This window comes from Conger conger, chromosome 14, assembly GCF_963514075.1.
Source record: "Conger conger chromosome 14, fConCon1.1, whole genome shotgun sequence".
Lineage (NCBI taxonomy): Eukaryota > Metazoa > Chordata > Actinopteri > Anguilliformes > Congridae > Conger > Conger conger.
In genome coordinates this window covers 41,555,811-41,574,273 of record NC_083773.1, presented here as the reverse complement: position 1 = coordinate 41,574,273, position 18,463 = coordinate 41,555,811, and the positions used below count along the sequence as shown (strand labels likewise).

General features: G+C 47.3%; 1 protein-coding gene across 1 annotated transcript in view; it reads left to right on the top strand.

The window, feature by feature from the left end:
- LOC133109731 (dedicator of cytokinesis protein 3-like) overlaps positions 1–18,463 on the top strand; it is a 319,579-nt gene that overhangs the window by 297,869 nt on the left and 3,247 nt on the right. The window contains exons 40-54 of the mRNA XM_061219260.1: positions 286–372; positions 1,770–1,874; positions 2,959–3,100; positions 3,668–3,834; positions 4,348–4,434; positions 5,156–5,338; positions 6,502–6,585; positions 7,882–7,998; positions 8,726–8,844; positions 11,594–11,729; positions 12,145–12,226; positions 12,695–12,810; positions 13,918–14,005; positions 16,477–16,596; positions 17,817–17,899. Of these exons, the coding sequence (XP_061075244.1) occupies positions 286–372; positions 1,770–1,874; positions 2,959–3,100; positions 3,668–3,834; positions 4,348–4,434; positions 5,156–5,338; positions 6,502–6,585; positions 7,882–7,998; positions 8,726–8,844; positions 11,594–11,729; positions 12,145–12,226; positions 12,695–12,810; positions 13,918–14,005; positions 16,477–16,596; positions 17,817–17,899 (1,716 nt within the window). The remainder of the gene's footprint in view (positions 1–285; positions 373–1,769; positions 1,875–2,958; positions 3,101–3,667; positions 3,835–4,347; positions 4,435–5,155; positions 5,339–6,501; positions 6,586–7,881; positions 7,999–8,725; positions 8,845–11,593; positions 11,730–12,144; positions 12,227–12,694; positions 12,811–13,917; positions 14,006–16,476; positions 16,597–17,816; positions 17,900–18,463) is intronic.

Below are 18,463 nucleotides of genomic sequence, written 5' to 3'. Positions count from 1 at the left end.
GCAAAATGTTTTAAAAATTGTCCAATTTTTTAAAATTAATTTTTAACTCGGTTTTATCCTAATTTTCTTCATGACATCGGCATAGTGCAGGCGAACACTTGATCTACTGTGGAATGCTATGTTATACTTTGCCCTGTGACTTTGCAGTATGTTTGGGATGATTGTCCTGCTGTAGGATGTCAGCCAGTACCTGCAGCATCCGTGCATAACTCCACCAACATGTTTCACAGATGATGACAGGTGTGTGTGTGTGTGTGTGTGTGTGTGTGTGTGTGTTTGTTGCAGTGTTGGGAGTATGGGATTCCCCTGTGTCGGGAGCTGGCCTTTCAGTATGAAACTCTGTTTGACTACCAAAGCCTGAGCTGGATAAGGGTGAGTATGACTCCTAGTGCTGGCCCAGGCTTTCCCCCCACCTTTCACCCATCGACATTCAGCCTATATCCCATCCCAGGGCAGTCCCTGTGTTTTTGGATGGTGACACAATTTCTGTAGTATGTTGAGTGACAACAGCAACAGGCCCCAAATGCAAATTCCAGACCTAGAATCACCTCTTGACCTTTTGTTAGCTTTCTTGTGCATGGACTTATGATGCAAAGGCACACCGCTGACCTTGAAACAACTGAGCAGTCAATTGTCCAATTGCTTTTGGTCCCTTAAAATTGGAGGGCTATGTATGAAACAGGGTCTGAACAGCTGGTAGAGATACCCTAAAATTCAAGCTGCTAGTCTGCACTTTAACCTCATATTCATTGTTTTGTTTCAAAGCCAGTGTACTGGAGTACAGAGCTAAAAATAAATAAATAAATAAATAAATGTGTCACTGTCCAAATACTTATGGACTGCACTGTATATCCTATCAGCCAATAACACTGAGCTTGTGTGTCTCCTGTCAGAGACAAGATCAATGGTGATAGATAGAATTGCCAAGTCCCAAATCATAGCATTTTTTTGTCCTGGTTTGTAAGGTGCGGTCAGATGTTTAATTGCAAAAAGACCTGTTAGAGAGAATGTCTGTATTAATAACTCATTTTCTAACAATGCACACAAATAACCCTGAACCATAAAAATGACATACAATTAAGAAATAACTTATAATAAAAAAACAATGAACACTGAACAAAATAGTGATAGTTAAAATAGTCACATAAACCAACAAAAAATTAAAATATTATGGGTCTTTAAATGTGATTTTAAAAAGTATGCAGAGTCAGAGGCCAAAATAAAATCTTGCAAATTATTCCATATAATAGGATCCTGAGCTGCAGAAGCTTCATTAGTCTCTCCTTTTAAATTATGTGGCTTGGTCAGCAAGGTGTTTTCCTGAGGATGTAAGAACCTGGTAGAGCTTATTTATTTTGGCTGAGCCTTCTTGCTACACAGCAGAATATTTAAAAAAAACTTCTTAATGGAGTTCTGTCAGCAGAACAAGCGGACATATGTGAAAATTAGTTCAGGAAGTATATATTTTCTGCACAGAAGGTTGTTAAGGCATGAAATAGCTTTCCTGGCCAGGGTATGGAGGAACAGACCCCTGGGGATCCTCAAGGGCAGTTTTATGCCAACGTTTGGAGGTCTCCAGACAAAATTAAAAGCCTGTTTGTGCTGAACGGCCTGTTCTCACCATCAACTATCATTATGTTCTCATGTTATGATGTACCTGCCACAGTGACTTATACGCAAGGCTGTGTACGGTGTTCATTAGAGGTGGTCCCCCGCTGCTTGCTCGAGGCTGGGAAGGTCACACGTGTGTCTTGCCTTTCTGCCGATAGAAAATGGAGGCAGCGTACTACGACAACATCATGGAGCAGCAGAGGCTTGAACCCGAGTTCTTCAGGGTGGGCTTTTACGGCAGGAAGTTCCCCTTCTTCCTCAGGGTGAGTGAAGCCCTCTCTTCTCTACTCCAGAGGCTTCCAAAATGCAGACTGTGACTACATGAAAGGCAGCTAAGAAACATCACTTGATCTATGATACACTTTCTCACACTGACAACAGTAAAACGAAACATGTACACCTGTTACTTGCTACAGTGTACATGCTATTGCTTATGTTACAAAAATGTTCAAATTCCATATTTGAATATCCATCCATCCATCCATTATCTGAACCCGCTTATCCTGATCAGGGTCGCAGGGGGGCTGGAGCCTATCCCAGCATACATTGGGCGAAAGGCAGGAATACACCCTGGACAGGTCGCCAGTCTATCGCAGGGCACACACACCATTCACTCACACACTCATACCTACGGGCAATTTAGACTCTCCAATCAGCCTAACGTGCATGTCTTTGGACTGTGGGAGGAAACCGGAGTACCCGGAGGAAACCCACGCAGACACGGGGAGAACATGCAAACTCCGCACAGAGAGGCCCCGGCCGACGGGGATTCGAACCCAGGACCTCCTTGCTGTGAGGCGGCAGTGCTACCCACTGCACCATCCGTGCCGCCATATATTTGAATATACACAAGACTTTATTTTCATAAGGGGAGTGTTGCTAGAAGAATATCCGCTAGTTCCATGAGTTCTGACCTTAGAAGGTTTGGGAACCTTGGGTGTTTACTTTCTTGAAGCGTTCTTGTATCATTGTTGTCTCGTGTTACAGCCAAAGCTAAGTGGGTTTGGGCTAATGTAGTAAAACCAGCGGTGGTGTTTGGACAGTAGGGGGCACTCTTTCCTGTGGAACATTAGAAACCCTGTGCTCCAGTGCAATGATGCACTGAACTATGCTGTAGAAGGTGCTGCTCTTGCGATGAAACATTAAAATTAAGATCCTGACTCACTATGGGCTAAATAATATCCAACAGCACTTAAGAAGAGGTTATAACCTGGATATCCCATAGCACTTATGACAAGTTATAAAGAGGATATAACCTCAATGTCAAATTTCTGGCTACCTCTCCCCTCTTAAATAAATTGTCTATTTCTTTTTTCACTAATTTCCTGTTGCATCCATTTTTCACAGAATAAAGAATTTGTTTGCCGAGGACATGACTACGAGAGGCTTGAAGCCTTCCAGCAAAGGATGCTGGGAGAATTCCCTCAAGCTATTGCCATGCAACATCCCAACCAACCAGATGAGGCCATTTTACAGTGCGATGCCCAGTGTATCCTTCAGAAAATGTGTGAAAGAGTGAACTGGCAGCCAAGTGGGTGCTTTTCTAGGTCTCCACTTGGAAAAGGGCTTAAATAATGTTCAACTGACGACTACACCCCCCACAAGAAGTTTTATCTTTTTTAATACCAAATGTGTACTTGAAGTTTTACACGTTACAGTTGTTACAGTATATTACATTACAATTACTTTTCCAGTGTGACTTACAGAGATGCCGAACATCAGTGATAGTCTCAGGAATACAAAAGTGTGATATCACCTAGAAGGTACAAAGGACCATTTATAATCAGTGAGAGTAATATAACCTAACAAATAACAAACTGTATAGTAAACCAATGTACCACAAAACCTATCACCTTTTTGAATCACAGATTTACCAATAACCCTGTCAGAAAAGAAATCCTGCATGAAGCATTATTTCATACAGATTATTCAAAGGAACTTACATTTTCCGCATCTAAAATGGGTCGGATTTGATCCAGATGTGGTGCACATTCACACATACACACATACAATGTGTGTGTATATTATTATATTTCTCCTTCATGTGAAGCCGTAGACCTGCAGATCTACGCGGTCACTCCGGTGCCTGAGAGCATGGAGGTGCTCCAGATGGACCGAGTCCCCGACCGCATCAAGAGCTTCTACCGCGTCAACAACGTGCGGCGCTTCCGCTATGACCGGCCCTTCCACAAAGGCCCCAAGGACCGCGAGAACGAGTTCAAGGTATGCCCCTACTGTCCCAAACCCTGCTGTGTAACTCCTACTGTCCCAATCCCTGCTACGTAACCCCTACCATCCCAAACCCTGCTACGTAACTCCTACCATCCCAAACCCTGCTACGTAACCCCTACCATCCCAAACCCTGCTACGTAACTCCTACCATCCCAAACCCTGCTACGTAACCCCCACTCTCCCAAGCCCTGTTACATAACCCCCACTGTCCCAAACCCTGCTACATAACCCCCACTGTCCCAAACCCTGCTACATAACCCCTACCATCCCAAACCCTGCTACATAACCCCTACCATCCCAAACCCTGCTACATAACCCCTACCATCCCAAACCCTGCTACATAACCCCTACTGTCCCAAACCCTGCTACGTAACTCCAAATTCAAGCATACTGGTGACCCAGGCCTACATGGGGTCACCTGTGGGGTGAAGCTTTGAGGAGCTTCAGGGCCTTTGTGTAATTTCTGGGCCTGGGTGTGATTTCTGGGCTTGTGTGTGATTTCAGAGCCTGTGGATCGAGCGGACCACCCTGATCCTCACACACCCTCTGCCGGGCATCTCGCGCTGGTTCGAGGTGGAGAAGAGAGAGCTGGTGAGTGCTGAAGGTCCTCCATGATTTTAGATGTGGGATTTCTGAATGAAATAACTTTCCCCTCCATGATCATGGATGTGGGATTTCTGAGTGAAATAACTTTCCCCTCCATGATCATGGATGTGGGATGTCTGAGTGAAATAACTTTCCCCTTCGTAGAGCATGTGAAATACTACTTGCATAGACAAAATTTGGGGTAATTCCGTGTGAGGGTGACCACTCCAATTTTGTTCAAACTTTGTGTAAATGTTCTTTATATATTCAGTAGAGATTATGCAAAACATCAGCGTTATTGGATCTGTCATTCTCGAGATATTAAACAAAGGGGTGGATAATTTAATAATACTAATTCATTCAAAATCATACAACGTCAAAGTTGGGTCTGGCCAGAAAATTACATAAGTTAGATATTCAACAAAGTAGATGGTGAGGTGAAAGTTTCCCTTAGAGAGCCAATAGAACAACAAATCCAATGAGGCTAATGTTTTGCATGTTCTCTATTGGATAAAGAACATTTACACAAAGTTTGAGCAGAATTGGATTGGTCAGCCCCCACATCTTTGGTTGATTTTTCATGGAATGACCCTATTATACTGTATGTTGTGATCTGAAGATGATGGAACTTGTCTGCATTAGTTTGTCCTGATCATACTGTAAATGAAGCCATAGAAATAGCTGAATGGTTTGCATGTGTGTGTGTTTGTGTGTGTGTGTGTTACAGGTGGAGGTCAGCCCCCTAGAGAACGCTATATACGTGGTGGAGAATAAGAACCAGGAGCTGCGGACTCTCATCAGCCAGTACCAGCACAAACAGCATCTCCATGGCAACATCAACCTGCTCAGCATGTGCCTGAATGGGGTCATCGACGCTGCCGTCAACGGTGGTATCGCCCGCTACCAAGAGGTGGGCACCATCTCCACAGCTATAGCCTATACCACCATTGTCACAGCTATCCTATACCACCATCATCACAGCTATAGCCTATACCACCATCTCCACAGCTATCCTATACCACCATCATCATAGCTATAGCCTATACCACCATTGTCACAGCTATCCTATACCACCATCTCCACAACTACAGCCTATACCACCATCTCCACAGCTATCCTATACCACCATCTCCACAGCTATCCTATACCACCATCTCCACAGCTATAGCCTATACCACCATCTCCACAGCTATAGCCTATACCACCATCTCCACAGCTACAGCCTATACCACCATCTCCGCAGCTACAGCCTATACCACCATCTCCACAGCTATCCTATACCACCATCACCACAGCTATAGCCTATACCACCATCTCCACAGCTATAGCTTATACCTCCATCGTCTCAACAGAAAGCCTGTTTATCACCAAAATTAGAATGCCCTTTTATAATCCAAATTAGACAGTCTGTTTTAGTCACTGTATTTTAGGTTTTACTTTGAGCATATGCAAAGCATGTCTGTGTCAAATATGTATTTGAAATGGCAGGTCTTTACTGCAAGTAAATCCCTGCAGATTTCAAACCAAAGATTACTGAGCTGAATGTAGCCTGCAGTAATATGCAAGAATTTCACTCCTGTCTGAACAGTTCAAGCTTTTCCTGTAATTGTTTGACCCAGGTGTGAATGGAAAGTGTAATTGCCAGCGCATGAAAACGTGTTGCCATCATCATATTTGAAGGTGTGATTGTCACACACCCCAGGGGGATACTCTATTCCCATACATTTTTCAGGTTCCTGGAGAAAATGAAAGATGACCGTCTTAAAAACATAAAAAATGAAATGTGATGTTTAAATCAAGATGTGGGCATTTATGATGGAAAATAACTCTGAGCTTGGCGGACATCCAGAGCTCTATGGATTTCTTAGAGAAAATATTGAGTTGTTACTGCCGACGATTGCGGTTAGTTTCATTTCAGTTCAGGCAAATCAGGAAATGAATCAAAATTCAATGAACAACTCAGAAACTGGTCATTTGTTCATTTAATGAACTGCCTGAAATGATTGCCTGAACTGAAACGGAATGGACCCCAGCACTGGTCCCTGTGGTACTCAGCAATACCATCTTGTTCAGGCCTTCTTCGATAAGGAGTACATCAGCGGCCACCCAGAGGACACAGAGAAGATCACACAGCTCAAAGACCTCATGCAGGAACAGGTGAGGTGCAAACCTGCCCGTCAGTTAGTGATTAGTCAGACTGCCATTGCAAAGAGGACTTTTGTCAAAATCGTTTTTTTTTTTTTCTTCAGATATTTATGTGAATAATAATGTAACCAGAACAGTTAATGACACTTGAAAAAAAAAACTTGAAAAAGACCCCCGAAACTAGGTGAGGTGAAGTAACACTAGAAAGGACTTGTAATTATGGAAAAGATAGTTTTTAAGTCCACAGAGGTAAAGCCTTTGATATACACTCAGTGAGCACTTTATTAGGTAGACCTGTACATCACCTTGTTAATGCAAATATTTAATCAGCCAATCATGTGGCAGCAACTAAATGCATGTTGTTAATGAGAGAGGTCAGAGGAGAAGGTCCAGACTGGTGAAAGCTGACAGGAAGGTGACAGTAGCGTAAATAATCACACATTACATATAACAATGGTATGCAGAAGAGCATCTCTGAACCTTTTGAGAGGATAGGCTAGCAGAATGTAAAAAAAAGTTTATTAAATACCTAAGAAAGTGCTCAGTGCTTTTCTGTGAAATTGATGAGCAAGAGGTGAGAGCTGGTGTGAGGGAAATAGCAGGAGCCTGGGAAGGGAGAAGCTTGTTAAATCTTGTTGAAGGAATTACCTTTTTAAAATATTGCACTTTATGATTTTGCTACTTTTTCCATTTTGTGTTTTGTCTGGTTTTGTACATTTTAGTGCTTTTCTCTGGGTGTCCATAATAGCCTATGCCTTGACACATTATTCCCGTAGCCAATATTACATAACCAACTTTGAAATTGAAATGTTGAAATTAATTCAGTTGTGTCCTTTATTTCAGAAAATGGTTTTGCAAAATTTGGTCTTTATGAAATTACATAGGTCGCTGTGTGTGCAGAAATCAGTGCTAAAATTTGGACAAGCCTGATGCCACCTCTAAGTAGTAAAAAAAAAAAAAGCCGGGCCATTCTTGTGATAACTGACTAATTATGTGCCGAATAGCAAGGACAAACTGTGTAAGTGCGCTCTGCTCTGAGCTCACCCTGTAGGCGAGCTAACCAGACCCACGGGGGCGGCCTGGAGCGTAGTGGTTAAGGTACAGGACTGGGACCCGTAAGGTCGGTGGTTCAATCCCCGGTGTGGCCACAATAAGGTCCCCACAGCCGTTGGGCCCTTGAGCAAGGCCCTTAACCCTGCAATGCTCCAGGGGAGGATTGTCTCCTGCTTAGTCTAATCAACTGTATGTCGCTCTGGATAAGAGCGTCTGCCAAATGCCATTAATGTAATGTTAATGTAATTCCCACAGGTTCACATCCTGGGAGTTGGCCTCGCGGTTCACGAGAAGCTGGTGCACCCAGAGATGCGTCCCCTGCACAAGAAGCTGATCGATCAGTTCCAGATGATGAGGAGCAGCCTGTGCCATGTGAGTGGAGTTTCCATGGTGACACCTCCTTTGTACCTTCGCCTTTTAGACTTTTAGTCTAAGGTGCTTGACCACTTTATATACAGTAACAGTTCTTTAAAGGCAAATATGAATATTTAAGTACGTATTGGTTGCATTGCTCAGAGTGTGTTGTGTTGTGCTGCACAGTGTGGGTATTCAGAGTAGTGTTTCTGTGTTGCTCAGAGTGTGTTGTGTTGTGCTGCACAGTGTGGGTATACAGAGTAGTGTTTCTGTGTTGCTCAGAGTGTGTTGTGTTGTGCTGCACAGTGTGGGTATTCAGAGTAGTGTTTCTGTGTTGCTCAGAGTGTGTTGTGTTGTGCTGCACAGTGTGGGTATTCAGAGTAGTGTTTCTGTATTGCTCAGAGTGTGTGGGTATACAGAGTAGTGTTTCTGTGTTGCTCAGAGTGTGTTGTGTTGTGCTGCACAGTGTGGGTATTCAGAGTAGTGTTTCTGTGTTGCTCAGAGTGTGTTGTGTTGTGCTGCACAGTGTGGGTATTCAGAGTAGTGTTTCTGTATTGCTCAGAGTGTGTTGTGTTGTGCTGCACAGTGTGGGTATTCAGAGTAGTGTTTCTGTGTTGCTCAGAGTGTGTTGTGTTGTGCTGCACAGTGTGGGTATTCAGAGTAGTGTTTCTGTGTTGCTCAGAGTGTGTTGTGTTGTGCTGCACAGTGTGGGTATTCAGAGTAGTGTTTCTATGTGGCCCTGCAGGGCCTGCCCGGCCTGGATAAGCTGAGCCCGGCCTGCTCTGGGGCCAGTACCCCCCGAGGCATTCTGACCTCCCACAGCCCCATGAGCCCCGAGAGCATCAAGCTCCTGCACAGACACAGGTGAGTCCCACGCATACGCACTCATACACACACACATACGCACTCCTACACACACACATACGCACTCATACACACACACATACGCACTCCTACACACACACATACGCACTCATACACACACACATACGCACTCATACACACACACATACGCACTCCTACACACACACATACGCACTCGTACACATATACACACACTCACATGCTTAGGGCAGTCCATCTTGGCCAATGATGACGCCTACTGCTTGTTGTGGGATCTGTCGATGGCTGTAGAGTCCGATGCAGGATGCATGCTGTCTGCTGGGGCTAGTGCAGTCATCGCCGCCTTTCGTCTCTGTCTCTTTGCCAGGCGGTATTGTGTCCTTCCTCTCTCAGCTAGCTGCACCCCTTGGTGGCAACAGGTGGAACAGTCCACAGTGGCAGTCTCCAGGGTGCCATGGGTTATTCCACTCTTCTTTAGGGGGGTCTTTAGTTGGTCCTTAAGCCTTTGTTGAAGAGGACTGGAGCGCTGCACCGTGGCTCACAGCAGAGCCCAGGGGTCCGATTCTTGTCCACCAACTGCAGCCTTGGCCATCATCCCATTATGGAGGTCTTGTAGGATCTTCACACATTTCCCAGGGCCCTGTGTCCACACTGCGGGAGGACCTTCCAAACGAGATCACCATGGACTGTGTCAAAGGCTTTGCGCAAAGGCCATGAACAAGTGTTGGTTTTTTTCCCGACACTTTTCCTGCAGTTGGCGGGTAGTGAAGATCTTAAATCGTAAATGGATTGCACATATATAGTGCTTTGATGATGCCTCTCATTCACCCGTTCACACCCGCACACCATTGGTGATAGGCTGCCATTCAAAGGACCTGTCAGGAGCAGCTTGGGGTTCAGACTGTGAGATGACCGTCCTTACCTAATGTCAGCCCCTGCTCAACATCATGTCCACTGAGCTTCTGTTCTTTCTGATGCCACACTGGGATTCTGGTGGCAGGTTCTCAGTGGTGGTGTTAATGAGTTGGCGGAGCATGGACTCAGAGGAGTGCTATGCCCCTACTGTTGCCACAGATGGATCTATCCCCCTTGTTTTTATAAATAGTGAGAATATTTGCATCCCTCCATTGGGGATGAGCTCTTGCCTCCGTGCCAAGGAGATGAGCAGGTGGACCGCTTTTGTGCAAAGATAGCCCTCCTGCCTCAGGATTTCAGGAGGGATGGAGTCAGGTCCTGGAGTTTATTTGTTTTTAGTGACCTAATCGTGGTGCAGACCTCAGAGAAGGCAGGTTGGAGGTTGAGGCTCTGGATAGTGGGTAGAGTGGACAGCTCCTCCAGGACTGAGAGGTCAACTGGATTCTCACTCTTATCCCAGCTGCTCACGACTATATACACTGTGTTGCTACTGTGCAGGGACCGGGTTATGAGGTCAGGCCTGGCCAGGTTATTCCGTCCTGCCCCCATCTCCAAGCTCCCCACCGCCAGTAGACTGTAATGGTGCAGGAATGTGGTTGGGGCCCTACTGAGCCAGCAGTAGATACCTGCATGGTGAATTTATTCAGAGTGGTGAAGGGGCTGCGCTTGCTCCATCACCTCTGCTTCACTGTGGGGAGGTGTACTCCAGTGGCAAAGAGGAACGCCAGGACAACCAGAACCTCCTCACCGATGCAGGAAGCTGCAGGAGCTCCAGTCTGTCAGAGGACTGCCTATGGTGCGCCAACCAGCTCTTGCTTTCCTCCCCTACCATCACTTGTGTGCTCCCCCTGCCTTTGTTTTCCCAGACTTACCCACAAGGGAGTGGGACAGTGGTTATCAGTGGCTAGCTGAAGCCAGGGTGTGTCCACACTGCACGTCGTACCTCTGGGGACCACTGCAGCTCTGAGATCCCCTGCCAGGTTAGCCTGGGGCCGGGAGGGCGCCCAGTTACCACCAGGGGGTGGCCCGGGGGAGGCCTGGCAGGAGAAGTCATTATTGGCATTCGGCAGACGCTCTTATCCAGAGCGACATACAGCTGATTAGACTAAGCAGGAGACAATCCTCCCCTGGAGCAATGCAGGGTTAAGGGCCTTGCTCAAGGGCGGTGCGGATCTTATTGTGACTACACCGGGATTAGAACCACCCACCTTGCGTGTCCCAGTCCTTTACCTTAACCACTACGCTACAGGCCGCAAGTCCTGGTGAAGGGGAAGCTGTGACTGGCAGGGGAACACCTCCACACAAGGCTGGTTTCCTGGGGCCTTCACCGCAGGGGCCAGCAAGCAGCATCCAGCTGAAAGCAGGAGGGTTGCAAGCCGGTGGGAAGTAGCCAAGGCATCTTCCCCCAAACTACATTCTACTGCGCTATAGCGCATCGTAACTCCCCGTGGGCAGACATGCTCACGCACACTCCTTGCTGTGCTCCATGGCCTCTTTCTCTCCCACTGTAATGAGCTTCTGCCAATGCACATTTGCTTCTTACTCGTTTCTCTCTCACTCCCCCTCTCTTTCCTTCTCTCACTCCCCTTCTCTCCCTCTCTCTCCCTCTCTCTCTCCCCCTCTCTCTCCCTCTCTCTCCCTCTCTCCCTCTCTCTCTCTCCCGCTCTCTCTCCCTCTCTCTCTCCCCCTCCCTCCCTCTCTCTCTCCCTCTCACTCCCCCTCTCTCCCTCTCTCTCTCCCTCTCTCACTCCCCCTCTCTCTCCCTCTCTCACTCTCTCACTCTCCCTCTCACTCCCTCTCTCTCTCCCTCTCCCTCCCTCTCCCTCTCTCTCCCTCTCTCTCTCCCTCTCTCCAGCCCGCTGAATCTGATTGGCTCAGTGCGGCACTCGTCCTCCTCCCTCTCCTCCCACGCCTCCAGTGAGGCGGGGAACCTGCTGATCCTGACGGACGGGGCGGTGCTGGAGCACCCGGAGGAGCTGTACCGCATGCAGGTGCGTCGCCACGGAGACCAGTCACGACAGAGCGCCCAGATGTCACAGTTATTTATTATTTGTATTTTTTTACCCTTTTTTTTTTTTGGTGCAATTTAACAAAACCAGTCAACACATAGTCAAAGCTGACAGAGGAACAATCAATAAATCTAACTATTTTTAAAAAGACATATTCATAGTTATTGTTATAGTTATAGGTGTGGATAGGCATTCGACACATACAGAAAAATACAAATATAGTTGCCAGACAACTGATAAGACCGCTCATATAGTGCTTTCGGTGCATAGTCCTGTTTAAAATAGAGTAATACAATGTTACTTGTCATAACAGGGCTTGTTTTGCACTTATACTGCAAGAGCATACATACAGTCATACACGTTATAGTTTTTATTAATGTTTTGGTTTTTTTTCTAGCCAAGCCCCTCCTCCTCCAGTCTAAGCTCCACCCACTCAGCCCCCTCTCAGATGATGAACTCCGCCCCCTCCAGTGCCCGAGGTAGGTGACAGCTCGGCTGCTCCTTTCCCAGAATCCTCTGTGTTGGAGTCTGGAAGAGACAGAGTGGGCCCAGGAAAGAGTGAGAGCTGGATGAAACAGTTTTACCTTTTAGACGCCAGGAAAACCCTGTGGATTACTGACACATTTAAAAGAAACATTGAGTGAAGATTCTCAGGGATCTGGAGGACTGTTTTGGAAATGTAAATGGAATGGAATTTCGGAGTTGATTAAGTATTTAAAGTATGTATTTAACAATGTACTTATTGGAAATACAGATGGATTAGTGTTTTATATGTTTGTATCTTTTACATAATTATTTTGGGAGTTCACTCGTATATTGGCGTTTACCCTGTTTTCAGGGTGTATGTAGAGGGTGTATTAGCAGGGTGTGTTCGCGCACCCCCTACAGGCAGGGTCCTGCTGGTTGTGATACTCTGTGCTGCCCTTGCCCCTCCCCCACTGTGGTAGGCTCCCCGTCACTGCCAGACAAGTACAGACACAACCGGGAGCTGCTGATGCTGCTGCCCCCCCACCGGGAGAGGCCAAGCAGCGCCATGTACCCCGCCGTCACCGAGAACGGACAGGTAGGGTCAATCTCTCCACCCCCTCCAGCGCAATGTCTCAATCCCCTCCAGAGCAATCTCTCCACCCCCTCCAGCGCAATGTCTCAATCCCCTCCAGAGCACTGTCTCCACCCGCTCCAGAGCAATGTCCCCACCCCCTCCAGAGCACTGTCCTCACCCCCTCTCTCCACCCGCTCCAGAGCACTGTCCTCACCCCCTCTCTCCACCCGCTCCAGAGCACTGTCTCCACCCCCTCCAGAGCAATGTCCCTACCCCCTCCAGAGCACTGTCCCCATCCCCTCCAGAGCAATGCCCCTACCCCCTCCAGAGCAATGTCCCCACCCCCTCTCTCCACCTGCTCCAGAGCACTGTCCCCACCCCCTCCAGAGCACTGTCCCCACCCCCTCTCTCCACCTGCTCCAGAGCACTGTCCCCACCCCCTCCAGAGCAATGTCCCCACCCCCTCCAGAGCAATGTCCCCACCCCCTCCAGCGCAATGTCCCCACCCCCTCCAGAGCAATGTCTCCACCCGCTCCAGAGCACTGTCTCCACCCGCTCCAGAGCACTGTCCCCACCCCCTCCAGAGCAATGTCCCCACCCCCTCCAGCGCGATGTCCCCACCCCCTCCAGAGCACTGTCTCCACCCGCTCCAGAGCACTGTCCCCACCCCCTCTCTCCACCCGCTCCAGAGCACTGTCCCCACCCCCTCCAGAGCAATGTCCCCACCCCCTCCAGAGCAATGTCCCCACCCCCTCCAGAGCAATGTCTCCACCCCCTCCAGAGCAATGTCCCCACCCCCTCCAGAGCAATGTCCCTACCCCCTCCAGAGCAATGTCCCAACCCCCTCCAGAGCAATGTCTCCACCCCCTCCAGAGCAATGTCCCTACCCCCTCCAGAGCACTGTCCCCATCCCCTCCAGAGCAATGCCCCTACCCCCTCCAGAGCAATGTCCCCACCCCCTCCAGAGCAATGTCCCCATCCCCTCCAGAGCAATGTTCCTACCCCCTCCAGAGCAATGTCCCCACCCCCTCCAGAGCAATGTCTCCACCCCCTCCAGAGCAATGTCCCCATGCACCGCCCTCTCACTGTTTCGGTTGACCCCCTGATGGGTTTTCCCACCATTTGCAGCCCACCAACTTCCAGCGAGCTCTGTTCCACCAGGTGATTGGACCCTGCAAGCCCTGTAGCGACCCCAACCTGTCCGTGGCAGAGAAAGGTACTGCACTCACTCTCTGACCTTTGCGAACGAGGTCTGGGTCCTTATCACGCTTCATTCCTTTATTCTCACGTTTTTAGTCCTGTCTGGTTCTGTGTCCCAGTAGTGATGCGACTTCCTGTGTCTTGTGTGAAGTGCAGCCAAAAATCCTTTATGCTCACCAGATACGCTCCTACTCTCCTCCTGTCCTCTCTGTCCTCTCTACTTCTTAAATACAGAAGATATTCTACAGTATAGAATGTATATTACCGCAGTACTATCCTAGTACTATGCAGTACTATCCTAGGCCAGGCCCCTTTGCTGTAAAGATGCATGGACGGGGTCATCCTGGAAGTGTTCAGGTGCCTGGATGGTTTTGAATCCGGACCGTTCCAGTACTGGCAGACCCACAGGGCAATGCTAGTATTATCCAGGGACCCACAGGGCAATGCTAGCATTGTCCACGGACCCACAGGGCAATGCTAGTATTATCCAGGGACCCACAGGGCAATGCTAGCATTGTCCACGGACCCACAGGGCAATGCTAGTATTATCCAGGGACCCACAGGGCAATGCTAGCATTGTCCAGGGACCCACAGGGCAATGCTAGCATTATCCACGGACCCACAGGGCAATGCTAGCATTATCCAGGGACCCACAGGGCAATGCTAGCATTGTCCACGGACCCACAGGGCAATGCTAGCATTGTTCAGGGACCCACAGCACAATGCTAACATTGTCCAGGGACCCACAGAGCAATGCTGACATTGTCTAGGGACCCACAGGGCAATGCTAACATTGTCCAGGGTCCCACAGGGCAATGCTAACATTGTCTAGGAACCCACAGGGCAATGCTAACATTGTCTAGGGACCCACGAGGCAATGCTAACATTGTCTAGGGACCCACAGGGCAATGGTAGCATTCAGGGCAATGCTAGCATCACACAGGCACAGCAGGCTTTCCGTCAGCCGGGATAACAATGTTTGTTCGCACCCCGGCAACCCACCACTGCTCAATCAGGTGTGTCCCTTGCTTATGTGCACAGGAAGTATCTCCCTCCTGCTCAACTGTGCGAGCCTAGCAATCCGCCTTTGATTAGATGAAAGCGGGGGGTTGGCGGCTATAACCCTGACCCCAAATTGGGGGGGAAACCACGAAAAAGGAAGATAAATTACTAAATTTGTAGTAGAGAGACAGACATGTCATTGCTAAAAACATCTGGTGATTTTAAAGTGTGTTGCTGCTTCGCCCAGAATATGGCTTCTGTGTCCCCCATTGCGATCATGTGATTCTGCTGCATCCAGTACTCTGTCTGAGCGAGTTAGCATGATGCCACACACTGCTCATGAAGACCTCTTGTGCTTCCTCGCTTTTGGGCTGAGGAAGTGACATCATTCAACACCCCTGCTCCTTCCTGTTGGTCTCTGTGCAGGATAAGCATCCTAAACTCCACAAGACGACCCACTTTAACTAAATGCAGTTTCAAGGCCAATACTTTAGCAGTGACACTAGTGAATTAATGCAAATCATTTCGGAAAATGTGGGACGATTTACAAAAGCTATACAAATCCTGTACTGTTTTTCTTAGGAGTGTGTATTGAAAAAAGCATTTATTATGTTATTAATAATAATAATAATAATAATAATAATAATAATAATTTTAAAATAGTCATAATAATACTAATTATAATAATAATAATAAAAAATAATAATAATAATGATAATAATAATAATAATAATAATAATAACAATAGTCACAAATATATCCACAAGTAATAAGTAACGGGGTGCAAGCAGCATGTGGCTGAAGTTTGGTGGACTTATGGTGGCCACGTTTTTCCAAGCCAAGTCCTTGATGGATTTATATGAAACTTAGTAGGCATCTGACTAATGTCTCGCAGCTGTTATTTCCCAGGGTTAATGATGATTTGATCTGAATCTAGCCCAAACATTTCCAGAGTTGTGGCCACCATCTGGCCAATTATGGCTATTGTCATACTGTTTGCTATTTAATACGTTCTAAACAATATCTATGAATTTCATAGGAGCTGCAGTCAGCATACAAAATGTCAATTTGATCAGACAATTGGTTTAGGAGTTATGAACATTTGCATCACCTTTTGACTGATTTACACCAAACTTGGAAAGCATACACTTGTGGCCTATAGATTTTTGTGATGATTGGACATTGTGTTCAGGAGTTCACGCCCACAAAATGTATTTGCATACTGCGGCCAAATCCAATCAATTCAATTCATCAATTTAATATTTCTCATTGAGCAAAATGGGCATTCAGCAATTCATAATTTGAATCGGGTTCCCTTTCCCACATTTAAATAGGTTTGACCCAACCCTGACAATAGTGGCTGGAGGTCTGGAGGATAAACATGAGTATTCCCAGTGGAAGTGGCCCGTAGATTAGTCTCTAAGCAGTACCGGAGGACTGCCAGCAGGGGCAGCGTTGTGATTAATGGCGGTTATGTCTCTCCAGTCCTCAGTGCTCCCAGCAGCTGGAGCCTGGACAGTGGCACCAGGGAGGCTCTCCCGTTCCTATCGGCCCACGTGGGGAGTGTGATGGCCCCCCCAGTCCCACCCCGTACCCTGCCTCCCGGTAAGACCCCCCCCTCCCCCCCCTTAGGGACAGGACAGGGGGGCAGGTGTGTCCACAGAACCCCACGGTCCTGGGCCAATGCCCGGCCCCTGCCAGGCCATGCCTTTACCTGCTAACCATACAGTGGTTGGCTTGACTATAAGAAAGAGTGGGACACCTGAATCCAGTCCTGGGTTAAATACCTAACTGTTTTGGATTCTAATACTTTTCTACACTTTACCGAGCTTGTCTGGTGTATTGGAACCTATGAAATACTCCCAAAAACTGCAACCCCCCCCCCCCCCCCCCGCCTTCTGGTCCCCTTGGTTGTCTCAGTTGCACCAGGCACAATCGGCGCAGAAGAGTATTTGAATACAAAATATTTGAAACACAAGAGGCTGTTGGTTAGGACTCACTCAGATGCTGGAGCAGAAGACTTGCATTGTGTGTTGTGAAAGCGTCACTGTACCTGTATGTCAAAAACTACAGTCCAGTTCACTCCGGATGGGGATTCATCAGTTTTGGAATTGATAAATCACATTTGTATGTATTTATGTATAGCAACAAACATCAGTGAGACTTCGCCTCTTTCAAGAGCTGTGGAATTAATGTTGCGTCCAAGACCTCTCCAATTGGTTTGAATGTGGGATGGAATCATTCTGTTTTCTGTTTTGTTTTTGTTTGTTTTTCACGTATATATGTTGGCCTCTTTTTTCAGAAAAATGTTTGGGGTTTTGAGTGCTTCCAATATTTCTTCTTTGTCATTCATTTGTTTTCAAACACCCAAGGAAGGAGACATAAATTCAAATTTTGTTTTAAAAACTTGAACCATTTGGGTACTTCTGCGTCTTTTTCAGTGACATTGCTCCATATTTACAACACAAGGGTTTTTTTGGTCTGTGGGCGAGCGAGTGCATACGTGTGTGTGTGTGTGTGTGTGTAACATTACACGTGAACTGCAGTGAACACTTTCCGACTTCCTGATATTTTGCTGCTGTAGTTCCTTCAGTCTTCTGTACCCTCCTCCCCTGTCGAAAATTGTAGCTTTTTTCATAGAATTTTAGTCTCATTTTGTCGTCCGTTTCTCTCTAAAAAACTGTCCCGTGCCCCCCTACGCTTTCCCCCCGCGTCCCCCAGCGGGTCCTCATGAGCCAGAGTGTCCTCGTTAGTGGGTGTGTGTCCGTGTGTGTGTGTGTGTGTGTGTGTGTTTCTCCAACCCTTGCTGTGTCTCTCCCCTGTAGGACACTTCTCGATGCACTTTGACGCGTTCCACCACCAGATCAGCGAGCTCCCTCCAGCCCTGCCCGCACGCTCGTTACGAAAGGTACCCTCCGCTTGCCCGCCCTCTGTCTGCTGCACCCCGCCATGCCCTGCCACTGCGCCCTCTGTCTACTGCACCCCGCCATGCCCTGCCACACCCCTGACACTGTGCCCTCTGTGTCTGCTCCCCATGCAAAAACAGGCACTGCTGCAGTGTGTGTGTGTGTGTGTGTACCTGGTGCGTGTGTATTGGCTGCCAGTTTTTTAATCTATATTTGAATTCCCAATAAAAGAATGGAATATAAATATTCAAGGTTTAAAACCTGATGTTTTGCCATCTATGTTACAATGTTTCTATCTATTTCTGTTTCTATTCTATCTGTCTATCTTCTATCGATGTTTCTGCTGTTGTGAATCAGGCGTACTTCTCTTTGGAACATGGGTTCGGTGTTACAGATCGGGAAAGGACAGAGGTTTATAGAAGCACAGTAAACAGCATGGCTTGCAGGTTATTGCTACAGCAGTTGTTTTTATGCTGGATTCCTTGTAACTTCCTTGCAACGGGCGCCGATCTTTCATAATTTATTGCATGTCATTCCTTCAATTCAGTTCATTGTGAAATGGCTGA